Genomic DNA, 17,772 nt, shown 5'->3' with positions numbered 1-17,772 from the left:
GAAACCGAATTAACGGTAAGTCTAATTCCGATTTTCCCAATGGGGGTCTCCTTCTCCCCTGGGTGTGGCACGATCCAGTCACAGCCAGGGAGAAGGTGAGCTTTTTTTTTTTCCCCGCTCTCTCTGGCTGTGACGCGCTCTGCTGTGATTTTTTTGCGGCACAGCCAGGGAGAAGGAGACGCCCATAGAGAAACCCTGGCGTCTTCTCCTCCCTGTACCGATGCTCAGGATTAACATACTGAGCGGTAAAACTGCAGGGGGGCGCTCAGCGGGGCATACAAGCGGTATTTTAAAAAAACAAGCAGGGTGGCAGCATCATCGGGGGGGGGGGGGGGGGGGGTACCCCGCAAGGAAAGGTATTTATCTAAACTAAAGAAAAAACATGAAAGGTCCTCTTTAAAGTGTGCCTGAGTTTTCACCAAAAACTGCAAACTATGCTGGTTTCTCACTGGCCAACCATTCTGTGCCAGAAGAGCCTCATCTTACTGAAGCCAGATACTTTTCCTTTCCAATTCCCCCATTTCTGCTGTCTGTATAGCCGAGAATATGTCCCTTAGATGTCAGTCTGGTAGGTGTCTGTTCCTATACTTCCCTACATGCAGTGCGTAGCAGACACAAGCCAGATTTTGGAAGTTGTCCCCTTCTTCGTCTTAAAGTCTCTGACAAGCTGTTAAACAACTGGCTAAACAGGAGCTGGTCTACTGTGCCCAGTCTGCGATAGGACAAAAGATTACGTTTCTCCCTTTTTTCAAAGACCCACCACCCAGCTGACCAACAGCCAAAGCTGTAGCAGATCTGCGGGAGATTAACCCCCTGTTGTCTGTGAGAGTTCTTCAAGACTGTTTCAGGATCATGCAGAAAATTTTGTAGACTGACAAACAGTGGGGGCCGCGTGTTTATTTCAGATAATTCAATGGTTTTTATTAACCTGCTCATTTACTTTGTTCATATTACTTCTCATAGGCTGTTCCGCTGTACTTTAACCAACATCCCTCAAACACAGGCTCTGCTGAATAAAGCCAAACTTCCCCTTGGGCTCCTGCTACATCCATTCAAAGATTTGTCGGTAAGAGAAGATGAAATGTATGAAGTAACTGAGTTTTAGTTTCTCTTATGCCGAGGCTAGAGCACTGAATTAAGCCCTCATCTTACCCTGAAAATTGCTCTGATTATTTAAAACGGATTAGGGGACATTTAGTGTAATATCTTTGTGCCATAATAGTAGCGTAAAAAAAGTCTACGGCGTACACCATCTTTGCACGATAATTTGTGACTTTGAGGTTATCGACACTTTTCAAAAGTAGTGACAAAGGGGCCGGATTTAGAGGAGAGGGCAGAGTACCAGAGATGTGCCCAATTTATTAAGAGGCATCTGGCCCTTAATAAATTAGGTGCATCTTCCTCCATTACAGGTAGATCAAAACTGATGTATGGAAACGCCAGTCTGGTTAAATCTCCCACATTGTGTTCTCAAGGTCAGTCATTTTTTATTGTAACTCCATTGGTTCCCTGTGATGATATTGTGGGGTGCCGATGGATGGCATGGTACCCAGAAGCCTTACAAAGGCCTCCAGGCTTGCCATGTTCAGGCTGCAACTCATAGCCAACTATCAGTGTGAAACTGACAGTTTGAATGCTGTACAATATAGCATGTATTGTACTGCATTGAAATAGGGAGATAAGTAGAAACTTTTTTATTTTTGTATGTGTAAAACAAACTAGCGTCCCTTTCACCTAATCAAGCCATTTACAATTGCAAAAAAAAGAAAGAAAGACATATTGGGTACTATCATGTCCGTAACAACCAGTTCTATGCAAATATCACGTGATCTACTGTCAGGTGAACGCCGTAAAAAAAAACTGTGCCAAAATAGACTTTTTTTTTTTCACCTCACCCCCAAAAAAATCATAATATCAAGTAATCAAAAAGTCGTCTGAACCCTAAACTGGTACTAATAAAAACTTCACCTCATTCTGCCAAAAACGAACCTTCACAAGACCATTGCCAGAACAATAAAAAAAATGGCTCTCCGGAATAGACCTATTTGCTATTGCTGCTTCTGTAACAACCTGCTCTATAAAAATATCACATAGATCATCTCATCAGATCAACGCTGTAAAAAAATGTAATAAAACCATGCCAGAACAGCCATTTTTGGTCACCTCAGCTTGCAAAAAACTTATCATGGGATAAATCTTATGTACCCCAAAATCATACTAATGAAAATGTCACACAAGACCAGTTGTAGAAAAATGTAAAAAAAATGGCTTTCAAAAATGCTTTCATTGTGTAAAAGTAGGAAAAAAAAAAATGTAAAATTGGTGTGGGGGGTGCACATTGCTATGGCGAAATACAGATACAAACGCAAAAACACAAATGCAATCGCACTCTGCAACCAGCATTCTGCCCTGCCTTTATGCTGGATGTTGAATAAGGCATTGGTGTACATTTTGGCCAAAGCGTAATAAGCCACTCACCACGTCAAGGTCGCTTCATGAGTGGTCCCTAACACTAGTTCCTACCTGTTATGGGCCACGACAGCCACACAAAGTCCAGGGAGCGCAGGTACAGCATGCATGCCAAGCACACTCTGCTTTTAACCCCGTCTGGTGCCATTACAGCTTTCATCGGATCCAGGGATGCAAGTACCAACATGCATGCTGAGCCCACTATAAACTTCTCCTGGAGCCAAATGGGTAGGGTGTTACTTAAACCAGGAAACACAGCATAAGAGGAGGCATGACTTTTCACACTGGCATACACTGGACACAAAATTTGGGGCACTGAAATGGCATATCTGTGCAAAAATTGCAACTTTCACTTTACGCCATCTGCTGTGCATTTGATGTACCACATGGGGTCAAAATGCTTACAACACCTCTTGGAAAATTCAATAAGGGGTGTGGTTTCCAAAATAGAGGTCACTTTAAATCACCAAACTAAGCCCGAAATGCACATTGTGCTCTTTCTCCTGCTGTATGCCGAAAATGCAGTTTATGACCACAAAGGGCGTATTGTCATACTTGGAGAGGGGAGTAGAAATAATGTAACAAAATTTGGGATGCCTTTTCTCCTATTACCACTTGCGAAAATGAAACATTTGCAGCTAAAACAACTTTTAATTTTAGATGCAATGTATTTTTTTTTATTTGTCCCAATTTTTTTTTTATTATTCTTTAAAAAAAACCTGTGTCAAGATGGTCACGATTCCCTTAGGCAAATTCCTTTTGAAGGGTTTGGTTTCCAAAATAGGGTCACATTTTGGGGTTACACACTGCATTGGTACCTAAGGGGCTCTGCAAATATGAAATGGCACCCGAGAACCATTCCAGCTAAATCTGCCATTCAAAAGCAAAATGGTTCTTCTGAGTCCTGTGGTGTGCCCATACAGCAGTTTATAGATATAGAAAGTCAAATTGCAGCTCTCACCTGAGTATCGTATCAGAGGCATGGCTGTGGCCAGGACAAAGCCAATATAAACTGTGTGAAAAGTAGAAGGGTCCAGCTTCTGATAAAACGATATCCTTTATTCAATGTGGTAAAATCCATACAAAACAAGAGATATGCTAAATTGACGCATTTCGGATCTCAAGTTAACCATCCTTACTCATGATATAAAATGCCATCTGTGACTCTCCCATATAAATACGCTTCCTCCAATCAAATGCATAGAAATAACATCACATGATAATCACGTGTGGAGAAATCGCAAAACATGGGAGGAAAAAAGGAAAAAATAAAATAAAATTAACAAATTCATTGATAAAGTCATGTTTTTTGTTCATGCCTGTGGGAAGCAGCTACCAAGCTTGAACATCAAATATGCCTCTCTACTTAGTAGCTTGCGTGACCCTCTCCATACCCTGAACTCTTTTTATATTACCCTTATGTACAATGGCAAAGCGCAAAGTGGCAAAAGAAACATTGCATGTTTGATAGCGAGGAATGTCAGATAAACTCCTCTGTATTCTGGTTTTAATCTGTTTGGTGGTACATCCTATATATTGCATAGAGCATGTGACCCCCAAAGTAGGGGCCCTGCGCGCAGCACATCTAATGCATGTTGAAGTCGCTTCACTTCACTCTGCATCATAGTTTAGCACTGGTAGATGGGTGTTTTTTTTTTTTTTGTTTTTTTTTGTTTTTTTTTAACAATTGGTAAAAGTAACCGATTTTTCATTTTTTTCTTGGGTATTTGTTTTGGTGCTAGGTTCTCCAGGAGATACTAGGCTCTTCCTATCTAATGTTAATGCCCATTGTCTGGCTTTACTAATAGATTGTGCAGTGTATAGCCTGGACAGTAACCAACAGCTAATGGCAGCAGCTCTTCAGCAAAAGATTTGTTGGTGGAGCAATTGCGTCATGCTCTCACCATTTCTCCTTTTGGTATATTTTTCATTACATGTGTAGGATGACATGAAGTTGCTAGCAATGTGGTGGTCCCTGCGGTTTCTTTTCTGTAAGTAACAGAGGAAACCTTTTTTGTTTGTGTACCATCTACATATAAAAGCAGATCCAAAAATGCAATAGAAAATGGGTCATGGTGTAGAACAAAATTCAATCAATCCAAGTTGCCATTAAGATAATCTCCAAAAAGTGGAATGTCCGCTACATCACCTGACCATACAAAGAGCAGGTCATCGATATTACGTCCATACCACCTTGTTATGAAAAAAGGGATTATTAATATCAAACAAAATTTGCTCTCCCACAATGCCATAAAGATGTTTGCTATGGAGGGCGAAAATTTCACCCCATAGTAACACCGGAGACCTCGAGAAAAAAAACTGCAATCAAACATAAAGAAATCGACTGAAATACAGATGAAATCTTGCAACTCCCCAGTATAGTTGCTATAACTACCTAAAAAATGTTTGAGGGCAGTAATCGCCAAATTATGATGAATGTTCTTATATAATGAAACCACATCGGCTGTGATCCATGTGAAAGCATCACACCATTCAGAATTATGAAAAGATTGCAAAACTGTATGAGTATCCTTAAGGAAGCCTGGTATAAGCTGCACTAAGGGTGGAAGGAGAGTGTCCACCCATTCTGAGAGCCTTTCTGAATATGAGCCTATTCCTGCCACTATTGGCCTCATAGGGGGTGGAAACTCTCCTTTTGTGTACCCTTTGGCAGTGGCTGGAATATCAATATTATGGGATGTTCCACATAAATATATTCCAATTCTTTCTTACTCAAAATACCATTTGAGAGACGCTGTTGCAAGAACTTCATAAGTTTCAGCTGAAAAAGGGTGAGGGGGTTACTTTTCAGAGGAGTATAAACTGTTGTATCTTCCAACATTTTTAAAACCTGTGATTTATAGATATACCTATCCCCAAAAAAGTGCAGGCGACCTTGATTTGTATGGGATAAAAATCTTTATTTGTTTTAAACATGTATTGTTTAGTAGTAACATACAATAAACATATTCATTGTAGGATAATCCTGCAGTCTTTTATTTGTCCGCTACTTTGTGCTAAAGTATGTTTGGTAGATTAATCAGAAGTAGAGGACTGATAAAAGAATATGACTACAGGATCGGACTACACCATATTTTCAAGTGCAGTGCATGGAATAAACATGCCTTTATTTCTTTTCCCCAGCAACTACCCGTTGTAACATCTAGTACCATCGTAAGATGTCGCACTTGTCGGACATACATCAATCCCTTCGTCAGTTTTCTGGACCAAAGGCGATGGAAATGCAACTTGTGCTACAGAGTAAATGATGGTAAAAAGTAACTTTTTACACATTACTGGTCTCTTATAATGTAATTGCTAATGTCAGTAATCATTGAGTTTTTTCTATATATATTCACAGTCCCTGAAGAATTCATGTATAACCCTGTAACACGAGTGTATGGTGAGCCACACAAAAGACCAGAAGTACAGAATGCCACTATTGAATTTATGGCCCCATCTGAATACATGGTAATCTTTTCAATGACCTTTTGCTTATTATCTCTGTTTGAATCTGAATTTAAAGCTACCATACAAACACATTTTTTATTTTATTCATTCATTTATTTATTTATTTTTTAACGCAAGCATCCCAATTGTATGTAGCCTTTGGATCACCTGCAGTAACGAGGCCACAAAAAAGTAATTCAATCTGAGAAGATTGATATATAGTATTATGGGAGAAGAGTCGGTAAAACCTGTGAACATCAGCCATTTGAGAAGGCATCGGCAGTCGCAGAAGCACCAAGGCTTTTTCGCAGCTTTGTCTAGGCCTTATGAAAACTCGTTCATTGGTAACATGGCTATGCAATATACAGCCACTCTGGTGAGAAGAGAGAAGTCTACGGTGCTAGTACGAACGCCACTGCCTTCTCAAAATGTTAATTGGTGGTGGTCCCAGGTGTCGGACTCCCATGATCAGATACTGATTACCTATCCAGAGGATAGGTCATCGTTAAAAAATCTCAGAAAACCCATTTAAGGAAACTACGTTTGAATGGAGCCAAATATGTCTTACAGCAGGTTAAAGGGGTTATCCACATTTGTTATATTAATGACCTATTCTCAATACCAGATCAGCAAGGGCCTGACTGGTGTGAGCGTTGTTCTCAGTTTACCTGCTACCTCTGGGTGCAGTTACACCTCCACCGTCCTCATTGACTTCAATAGAATGGCTCCCTCCTATTTACTTGAATAGGAGCTGTAATTACACTTTCTCACCACTGTAATGTCCACGGCCAACAGGTAAAGAAAAAAAGAGATCACAGCACTCATACAAGTGCTGCTTTCTCTTCAAATAGCTGATCAGTGGAGGTTCCGGGAGTCAAGCCCTTGCCGATCTGAGATTGATGTCCTATCCTATCCGTTATCAAATGACAAAAGCGGTAAACCCTTTGAATGACTCGGAGCAAGCATCTAAAAGTACACAAGAATCGTTAGGTCTTGATCTCGGGCCAGCTGAAAGTCTTTAGAGAGCTAAAATCTGCTTTTGGGAAAAGGAACCCTGCAAGGTTGAGAGAAGTGCAGTGGAAAAAGTTCACAGATGGCTACAGCAATGTTTGGAGGCTGCCATTGATTCAGAAGGTTGTGCAACCAAGTATTAGGGAAGGGTGCCTTTAGTCCTGCTAATTGCTGTGTTATTCTTTATTTTATCTTTTTAATGATGGTATGTATCCACTTATATCTGAAGCTAGTGACTTTCATACTAAACAATCAAGGGTGCCAGTAATGTTGACCACAGCTGTACATACATATGGCGCTCTGAGCATTTGAGTTGTCCAGTGGATGGAGTTTGAAGAAACTTTGTCATGTTACCTTGATATTAATCGATTACAATTAGTTACACAATTTTATGTAATTAACAAAATCAACTTAGCTTCATTTCCTCCTATTTTATTTATTTTTTCCAGCTGCGCCCCCCTCAGCCTCCTGTATATCTTTTTATGTTCGATGTGTCCCATAACGCCATAGAAACGGGTTATCTCAACACTGTTTGTCAGACCGTACTTGACAATCTGGAATGGTAGGTACACATGTATTGCCATATCGGGCTGGTTCTTAGAGAAATGCACTGTACAACATATGAAGGCACATTGGTGTCATCAGCCCTCTCTGTATTGCCACCTTCTAACGCCTCTGTGCTCCTGTTATTTGCTGGTACTGCATGTTTTCTGCATTTTAGCATAAAGAGGCTGTTCTTTCCATGATACAATTTTGCTGGGTCAGTAACTGAGTCAGCCATATGGTAATTGCATCTCCCTACATACATGGTAGTTGGTGGCACACAAATTAGTGCCTCCCACAGGGATAGGAAAAAAATTTAACATTTTCCATTGAAAACAACAAGGGAGATTTCCAAAGCTAAAAACAACGCAATTCTGCCAAAAGCCTGGCATACATATTTTGCCGCACATTTAAGATATTTTAAATTGGTATTTATTCCAGCAACTTCCCTGTAGGCTGCAAGTTCTTTGAAACAAACACCAAAGGTTACTCTCCTCAGTGATTCTCTGCTGCTGCAGGGGATCTCTGTAATGACGCTGTTCAGTTAAATAATGGTTTGGGTTGTGTAGCCCCATGACCAAAAGCTGACCCTTGAAGTATGTAGGTTGCAGAAATGACCATGTATCTCTTACAAACCCATTCATTCCTTTTACATGCAGGCTTCCTGGCAACACAAGGACGAAGATAGGTTTTATCACGTTTGACAGCACAATCCACTTCTACAGTTTACAAGAAGGATTGTCACAGCCCCAAATGTTGGTGGTGTCAGATATAGATGGTAAGTACTTTAGTAGGAGTTAGAGCTCAGATTCTGTTGGGGAAATGTGTGTATGTGCAGTACAGACCAAAAGTTTGGACACACCTTCTCATTCAAAGAGTTTTCTTTATTTTCATGACTATGAAAATTGTAGATTCACACTGAAGGCATCAAAACTATGAATTAACACATGTGGAATTATATAACAACAAAGTGTGAAACAACTGAAAATATGTCATATTCTAGGTTCTTCAAAGTAGCCACCTTTTGCTTTGATTACTGTTTTGCACACTCTTGGCATTCTCTTGATGAGCTTCAAGAGGTAGTCACCTGAAATGGTTTTCACTTCACAGGTGTGCCCTGTCAGGTTTAATAAGTGGGATTTCTTGCCTTATAAATGGGGTTGGGACCATCAGATGCGTTGTGGAGAAGTCAGGTGGATACACAGCTGATAGTCCTACTGAATAGACGGTTAGAATTTGTATTATTGCAAGAAAAAAGCAGCTAAGTAGAGAAAAACGAGTGGACATCATTTCTTTAAGAAATGAAGGTCAGTCAATACGAAAAATTGGGAAAAATTTGAAAGTGTCCCCAAGTGCAGTCACAAAAACCATCAAGCGCTACAAAGAAACTGGCTCACATGCGGACCGCCCCAGGAAAGGAAGACCAAGAGTCACCTTTGCTGCGGAGGATAAGTTCATGAGAGTCACCAGCCTCAGAAATGGCAGGTTAACAGCAGCTCAGATAAGAGACCAGGTCAATGCCACACAGAGTTCTAGCAGCAGACACATCTCTAGAACAACTGTTAAGAGGAGACTGTGTGAATCAGTCCTTCATGGTAGAATATCTGCTAGGAAACCACTGCTAAGGATAGGCAACAAGCAGAAGAGACTTGTTTGGGCTAAAGAACACAAGGAATGGACATTAGACCAGTGGAATTCTGTGCTTTGGTCTGATGAGTCCAAATTTCAGATCTTTGGTTCCAAACACCGTGTCTTTGGGCGATGCAGAAAGGGTGAACGGATGGACTCTACATGCCTGGTTCCCACCGTGAAGCAGGGAGGAGGAGGTGTGATGGTGTGGGGGTGCTTTGCTGGTGACACTGTTGGGGATTTATTCAAAATTGAAGGCATACCGAACCAGCATGGCTACAACAGCATCTTGCAGCGACATGCAATTCCATCCGGTTTGCGTTTAGTTGGACCATCATTTATTTTTCAACAGGACAATGACCCCAAACATACCTCCAGGCTGTGTAAGGGCTATTTGACAATGAAGGAGAGTGATGGGGTGCTGCGCCAGATGACCTGGCCTCCACAGTCACCGGACCTGAACCCAATCGAGATGGTTTGGGGTGAGCTGGACCGCAGAGTGAAGGCAAAAGGGCCAACAAGTGCTAAGCATCTCTGGGAACTCCTTCAAGACTGTTGGAAGACCATTTCAGGTGACTACCTCTTGAAGCTCCTCAAAAGAATGCCAAGAGTGTGCAAAGCAGTAATCAAAGCAAAAGGTGGCTACTTTGAAGAACCTAGAATATGACATATTTTCAGTTGTTTCACACTTTTTTGTTATGTATATAATTCCACATGTGTTAATTCATAGTTTTGATGCCTTCAGTGTAAATCTACAATTTTCATAGTCATGAAAATAAAGAAAACTCTTTTGAATGAGAAGGTGTGTCCAAACTTTTGGTCTGTACTGTATATATTATAATCATCAAAGATATTAATAAAGGGGCCCCAACCTTTGGTGAAACCATGATCATCCAGATGCGCGTCTCAGACCACTCTGCACTGACGGGTACATCCGCTCTGCTTGCATTTTCCAGCTTGCGGAGTTCAAAGCCAAAGAAAGTATATGGGATCTATACTGCATGTGCTGGAAGGGCAGAGTAGATGTAACCTGCTGGTGCAAAGCACTTGTAAGGCACTGCTGCATGATGGTGGTTTCACCAATGGTTTAGGTCCCCTTTAATATTTTTATTGCTTCTTACCATTGATTTGTCTGGTTACTGGATGCATTAGAGCATGACCCTGACGGCAATGAAGTACATCCCTTGTGGCAAAAGTAGTTACACAGACTTCAAGGGTACTTTAGCAAGGAGGAAGACTGTATGCGTAAGCAGAACCATGGCACTTGTGCATTTTTTCAAAGTATCAATGAGTGTTAAGCGTTGATCCTTGCTTAGTATTGTCCTATTCTTAAAACTTGGATAACTTTTTACTAAGCTGTAAAACTATACCATGTAATAAGTATTTCTCAACTTGAATATTTCTGTCCATTTGCAGATGTGTTTATCCCAATGCCTGAGAACCTGTTGGTTAATTTAAATGAATGCAAAGAGGTATGGAATATTGCACACATTTTACCACCGCAATATGTAAAAAATGTAAACTTTTTTATTTTGTTTTTAGTTCCAGACATTATTCGTCTGAGATGTTGCGATGTATACAGTGTTTGAGCTATTGTTTGTTACTGTACTCATAAAATTTGTAAAGTGCATCATCAAAGACAAGTCGTGAAACAGAGGAGACTGTTCTATTGCATATGTTGTATAATCTGTTCTACAGGGTGGCTGAAAACCACTAGCAAGACATGTCGGCATCCATATGTCCTCTCCAGAAATGATAGAATATGTATTTTATTTGCCCATAAAATGCAGCATGCACATGACCACAAAACGTAAACAACGTGTGCATGAAGATTGTAGGGGGAAATTTATCAAGCCTTGCAGTGCAGAATTCTGGCTTCAAAAAGTTAAAATAACAACTAGGGCCTTTGAGGGTTTATTTTCTTTTATTTTATTTTTTTTCTCACATGCACTTTTTGCATTTTTACACCACTGATTCAAGTTTTGGACAGTGAGTTTTGGTCGCTATGGTAATTGGTTGCACTCAGGATTTATCACTTTATTCACGAAGTCCAGTAGGGGGTTGTGCAAGAATACTGGAGTAGTGTAAGCGTTCGGTTTGCAAGATTTAATAAATTGAGTGCAAAGTATGCCAAGGAAGACTCAAACAAAACTGAATTCTAATATAACTGTCATGATAAATTCACCTCTGTATGCCGGACCCTTTATATATACCATAGTCGCCATTTCAGTTTTTACCTTTTAGAACAAAGCAGGATATTGCCACATATTTGTAACTAACAAATATGTGGCAATATCCTGCTTTGTTCTAAAGGTGAAAACTGAAATGGGGATATTTTCAAATGTGCTCTTCTTATTAAAGAATTGAGTTATGTTTTCTGTACTTAGTTGGTCCAGGACTTACTAAAGAACCTTCCACAAATGTTCACAAAGTCATCAGAGACTCAAAGTGCTCTTGGACCAGCACTACAGGCTGCATACAAGCTGATATCGCCCACTGGAGGACGAATATCTGTGTTCCAGACACAACTGCCAACAGTGGGTGCCGGAGCCTTGAAACCCCGAGAGGAACCTACCCAAAAATCCTCTGCAAAGGTGAAACCTCAGTTTAAGTGCATGGTTTGTGCAAATTTATAATCATAGAATTAATTTTTTTAATTCCATAAATCCTTTTCCTATTAGAAGCAGACTGAATTATTCTCCAATGATAAAGAATCACATTGATTACTGGAGGTTATCCAGTTTGCTTCAACATCCTTTAAAATAATAATTTATGATGGTAGCTGTAATTTTGTAATGTATTTCTTTTACCTTTATTGCTCCTATTTACTGTTGTGTTATGCAGCTCTTTCTTATTTTTTGTGATTTTATGTCCATGGGCATGTCAATCTTCCCACAGGGGCAGTGATGAGGGAGTATCTGTGTAACTAGCTGATGGGAGGAAGATGTACAGGAGTTAAAGGGGTTCTCCGGGAATTAAGAAAATGAAAATATTTAAATATTATTTTATTATAAATGTATTCTCAAATACCTTTTGACTAGTTATGGCTCAATTTGTCTAGGGCGATTTCATTAGGAGAAATAAAATAGCCACCGTCCTGTTGGTCCACACAAAACTCTGTCCTAATCACACAGCAGGATAAATTACTTCACAGCACTAAGCTAAAGAACTGCCTCGTCGTCTGCTCTGCTTGTCAGGGATTATGATCCTGAATAGAGATAAGATCTTCTGTGAAATTTCTGTAGGAGTGGAGTTCATGAGGAGACATGAAGTACAGAGAGGAGGGATGTGGCTTATGAGCAGCAGCACTTGTATGCAGTCTCCATTACCACAGCTCCACATTATCACAGTCTGTCCTCTGTACTTCATGTCTCTTCATGATCTCCATTCTTATAGAGTTTCAGCTGAAGATCATATTAAACTGTATTCAGGATCATAATAACTGACAAGCAGAGCAGAGAGGAGGACGAGGCAGCTCTGTAGCTCAGTGAAGTAACTTGTCCTCCTGTGTGTTTAGGACAGGTTTTGTGTATACTAATAGGACGGTGCCCATTTTATTTATCCTAATGATCGCTCCCCAGATAAAATGAGCCATTATAACTAAAGGTATTTGGGAATATATTTATAATAAAGTAATATTTAAGTAATTTCAGTTTCTTAATTCCCAGAGAACCCCTTTAAGCAAATACATTAGCATATATCTTAAAAAGTCAGTTATCATTTAAGGGTGGTTGTCTTATTTAGATTTTTTATTTATTAATTTTTTTGTTTACGAACCCCAGACAATAAACAGATCAGTCGCAGAGACTGACAATAGTAAGCAGTAATCTCTAGGGAAAGCCAGCAGCAAGTGTTAAATTCTCCTGTAGAGGCAGCAAATGAGAAATTAATCTTTACATGGTACCTACTGAATTCAGTTTAATAGCCTGCCCATATTGGGCTTCTTTCACATTAGTGCTAAAATCTTCTGGCAGAGGAACAGCCTTCCAGAGTTCACCATATCCGTCATAGCCGGATACTACCTTTCACCACCAGAGACCATTCATTAAATACAAGCACGAATGCCAGAAACAGGCCAGAGTCATGCCGAGTTCTGTTTCAGTCAATGGTCTCTGGGGGGGGGAGAGGTAGTATCCGCTTATGATGAATTCCGGTAGTCTGTTCCTCTGTTGGGAGATTTTAGCGCTAGTGTGAAACTAGCATTACCTACAGACGTGGGGTGCTCCACAGTGAGAAATACTGTACTACTGATCAGTATTTTGTCCATGTAATGAGTACTTTGTGTTGTAGTTAACACAAGGCTCCTGCTAGTCACTGAGTGGATGACCCTACTGGTCTCATTAGGGAGCCAAAGCAGAGATGATGAAGGTGGGGTGGTTATTTCAGGATTTTGATAAGTATTCCCCTCTCCTCCTTGTTCCCTCCTTCTGTGCCTGTCCATTACCCTTTTGAAAAATGTGATTTAACATTTTACGGTGGGTAGCTGGACCCTTCCTGCATGCCGGCACACCACCTTCCCCTGAGTAGGTTCTTACACTTACTCTGCTAAACCAGACCTTGATCTTGATCTTGAGTACAACGTTTTCTGGTTAGGGGCCACATTTCCAGACTGAAACAATGATGAGGGACAAAAATAAAATTTAAAGGGGTATTAACAACTGAAATACTATATTTAGGGCATATTGGGTTCAGTATTCTTCATAAAAGAGCCATTTTGACCATTCTCCTTTGGCCTTGCTATTTATGTTTTGGATATTGTTGTATGTAAAAATCCCTGATGATCAGCAGTAGCATGGTGTTATTCACGGACTCATCCTCCTAATAATTGCAAAAAAATTCTTTACTAATGAATGGTGGGGGCTAGAAGTGACCTTGAGGTTATAGTAACCTTGGCAAAGAAGTTCCGTTTATTACGTAAAATGGCTGTATGAAATACAAGATGCAGTCATAAGGCACAATATGGAGTCTCAGCCCTCACAATGTTGATGAATTATTACATTATGTATTTTTACAGGATGTTCATAATTTGACACCAGCAACTGACTTCTACAAGAAGCTTGCTTTAGATTGTTCAGGACAGCAAGTAGCAGTTGATCTGTTTCTCTTAAGTGGCAGATACTCGGATTTGGCTTCCTTGGGTACGGTATCAGCCTCAAATTTCTCGTTCAATATTTAGTATGTAAGTGTTTTTGTGTTAAGATGCCTGCTTAGGTTTCGCTCTTTGTTATAGGTTGCATTTCCAGATATTCAGCCGGTAGTGTTTACTATTATCGTGCTTACCATCACCAGCATAATCCAGTGCAAGTGGAGAAGCTTCAGAAAGAATTTAAGCGATACCTTACCCGGAAGATTGGGTTTGAGGCTGTTATGAGGATAAGGTGTACCAAAGGTCTGTATGATGAAGTATTTAAAGGCTATGTACACCTTTTTGGAGTCAATTTTTTTATGATTGCATTTAACTTATTTTTGGCTAAAAATCATATTTTCAATATGCCTTTATTAAAAAAAAAAAAAAAGTGAGCTGTTGAGTCACAAATGGTTAACTGTTTTTCTAACTGTGTGACTGGTACTTTCACTTTGTGCCATCATCTAATAACCCTCTTCTCTAAACTACTAAGAGGTCATAAACACTCATTTAAACTACTTTCTTATCAGTAAGATAAGGATTGAGATTTAATGAGTGTTTAAAATATGAGAGAACACAGATAAGGCTACTTTCACACCTGCGTTTGGTGCGGATCCATCTTGTATCTGCACAGACGGATCTGGATCCGTTTGCATTATTCTTTAAAAAAAATACCGGAGGGCATAACGGGAGAACGGAGCGGCACCCAGGGATAATAGTAAGTGCAGTGAGATCCCCAGGCGCTGCTCTCTATGTCAGCATACTTGGTTCACGTTGTTTTTACAGGCGAAAGGTCCTCTTTAAAAAAAAAAAAAAAGCCACCAAAGGTGTACAGTACATGGCTACTGAGACCACAGGGTTGGCTTAATGAAACTGACTACAAGAAAAACTGTGTTGCCCATAGCAAACAATCACAGCACAGCTTTCATTTCTCATCCGGATCACTGGAGGACACAGGCTTGACCTTGGGTATAGCTGTTGCCATTAGGAACAGTTAAAACCGTTTTAGCTTAGTGTCCGTAGGAGGAGGCAAGCCTGCTGCTCCCTCCCGGTCTCCAGACCGGTTTGACTTTCGGATACTGCAGTGTAACTTTCCCACACCTGTCTGGACGCGCCTTTGGCCACGCTTTTCAGCCCTTTTGGGGGCTATTCGCCGTACCCTGTGGCTATCTTGCTGGGCAGCAGATAATGCTTCTAAACGGGCCTTGACATCCCTTCCCTTTGCAGGTAACAGGCTTCCCACTTCACCACCATGACGGCCCAGAGAGATTGACCCCTGACCTCTGTAGGGGCAGGAACAGAGACCGGTTAAAGGGATTCTGTCACCTCCCCTCAGCCAAAAAACGATTTAAAAGCAGCCATGCAGCACAGCTTACCTGGATTAAGCTGTGCTGTTTAATCTTGAAATCCGTCCAGCAGTTACTTTAAAAAACGACTTTGATCAATAAGGAAATGCGTCCTGAAGGTGCCCAGAGGGGCGTTTTTTTCTTCCTAGTGAGCCCAGTACCGCCCCTCTTTCAGTGCCCAGCCCGCCTTCCTTGTATTTTCTAACTGCCGCCCCCAGCCTGCCACAGCCTCTCCTGCCTCTCCTCCCCCTCCCTCACGCCGAACGAAGTCTCGCACAGGCGCAGTACCCACTGAGGGCTGCGCCTGTGCGATCATCAGGAGACTGAGGGCGGCAGCTTCATCTTCGTCACTGGGCATGCGCCGAGCCCAGTGACGTCCGATGCTCTCTCTTCCCTGCTGACTGAGGGAAGAGCGAGCATCGGACGTCACTGGGCTCGGCGCATGCCCAGTGACGAAGATGAAGCTGCCGCCCTCAGTCTCCTGATGATCGCACAGGCGCAGCCCTCAGTGGGTACTGCGCCTGTGCGAGACTTCGTTCGGCGTGAGGGAGGGGGAGGAGAGGCAGGAGAGGCTGTGGCAGGCTGGGGGCGGCAGTTAGAAAATACAAGGAAGGCGGGCTGGGCACTGAAAGAGGGGCGGTACTGGGCTCACTAGGAAGAAAAAAACGCCCCTCTGGGCACCTTCAGGACGCATTTCCTTATTGATCAAAGTCGTTTTTTAAAGTAACTGCTGGACGGATTTCAAGATTAAACAGCACAGCTTAATCAAGGTAAGCTGTGCTGCATGGCTGCTTTTAAATCGTTTTTTGGCTGAGGGGAGGTGACAGAATCCCTTTAAAAGGACCCCTCCCACCACCATTCACCAGTGTGTTCCTGCCCCTATAGCGGCCAGGATAGAGAAAAGTCCTCTCTGGCTTTCAGGGAGGTAAAGTGTATAAAGGACCTTTTTTTTTTTTTTTTTTTTTTTTTTTTTTTTTTTTTTTTTTTTTTTTTCCTCGGTACCTGGGTGCTTCCCTTGCGGGCCTCCCACCCAGCTCTCCAGCGGACTCCATTCCAAAGCTGACAGGGAGACGCCGGGGTCACGCTCCCTGTTGTGCGGGAGCCTGACCTGTGCTGCTGCGGGGTCGCCTACCTCCCTGTGTAGGTAGCTGGCTGGGAGGACGTTTGTGCAGGCGCGCACGTCTGACGTCACTTCCGGGCCGCTGGGCGAGACCTGGGAGTGGATGTCTTCAAAAACTCACATGCACAGCAGAAGGAGCAGACCGCTCCAGAGCGCCCCTGCGTGAGTAGCCCACCTGGGCATGCCGGCAGCTTGAGCCTCAGGTAACCACTGGGTAGGAGCCCACCCCTTCCCCTAAGGTCTTCTGGTATAATGCATCTATACTGGATCTGCACAAAATTGACCGCCAGATGCATCCAGTACGAGAGCCATATCTGCCTCATTCGCTGAAAAAGCAGGAGCTTCCCTAGATCAGATATGCCGGGCCGCAACCTGGTCCAGTGTGTAAACACTTTCGTTAAACATTATAGACTTGATTTATCCAGGTCTTCCGACCTGGCCTTTGGTCGCAAGGTCCTACAGGTCGTTGCCCCACCCTAAGACGTATATAATCTGTTATGTCTCTCTGGGCCGTCATGGTGGTGAAGTGGAAAGCCGGAATTAGACTTACTGGTAATTCATTTTCCACGAATCCACCATGACGGCATGATATCCCACCCAGAAAATTATTATGCAGACTTGGTATGAGTTAATACCAAGAAAAAAATTTTTTTTTGAGTTGTTTCACTTCTTTACCGGTGGTTGTGGCACTATAATATGGAACTCGCTGGTGAAAGGTTAAAAGGACCCCTCCCACCACCAATCTCTGTTCCTGCCCCTACAGAGGTCAGGGGTCAATCTCTCTGGGCCGTCATGGTTGATTAGTGGAAAATGAATTACCGGTAAGTCTAATTCCAGCTTTTCGGCAAAGCGTCTGGATGAAATAATCTCTGATGCTACAAGGGAGTAAAAGCACCATTTTTCTGCAGAGTAGGTCGCGCTTCAACAGGTCTAAATAGCGCAGACCTCTTTTTCGGCCCTTTCGGAGTTCCTCCAGCCCGAAGCAACCAGCCGACAAATCTGCCCCAGAGCAGAAGCGCAAGCCATCTTTCAAGCCTCACCCTCCCTGGAGTCCTCGCCAGCAGGGCTCCAAGCCCTAT

At 42.0% G+C, this 17,772-nt stretch overlaps 1 protein-coding gene across 1 annotated transcript in view; it reads left to right on the top strand.

Moving 5' to 3' along the window:
* Positions 1 to 17,772, top strand: part of SEC24A (SEC24 homolog A, COPII coat complex component) — a 107,571-nt gene that overhangs the window by 66,104 nt on the left and 23,695 nt on the right. Inside the window, exons 7-15 of the mRNA XM_044280918.1 lie at positions 964 to 1,066; positions 5,614 to 5,740; positions 5,831 to 5,940; positions 7,380 to 7,492; positions 8,133 to 8,251; positions 10,519 to 10,574; positions 11,490 to 11,696; positions 14,117 to 14,240; positions 14,333 to 14,491. Of these exons, the coding sequence (XP_044136853.1) occupies positions 964 to 1,066; positions 5,614 to 5,740; positions 5,831 to 5,940; positions 7,380 to 7,492; positions 8,133 to 8,251; positions 10,519 to 10,574; positions 11,490 to 11,696; positions 14,117 to 14,240; positions 14,333 to 14,491 (1,118 nt within the window). The remainder of the gene's footprint in view (positions 1 to 963; positions 1,067 to 5,613; positions 5,741 to 5,830; positions 5,941 to 7,379; positions 7,493 to 8,132; positions 8,252 to 10,518; positions 10,575 to 11,489; positions 11,697 to 14,116; positions 14,241 to 14,332; positions 14,492 to 17,772) is intronic.

The sequence above is a fragment of the Bufo gargarizans genome, chromosome 2, assembly GCF_014858855.1.
Source record: "Bufo gargarizans isolate SCDJY-AF-19 chromosome 2, ASM1485885v1, whole genome shotgun sequence".
NCBI classification, from domain to species: domain Eukaryota; kingdom Metazoa; phylum Chordata; class Amphibia; order Anura; family Bufonidae; genus Bufo; species Bufo gargarizans.
Note: the sequence above shows the minus strand (reverse complement) of the source record. Positions and strands in the feature narration are given on the sequence as shown.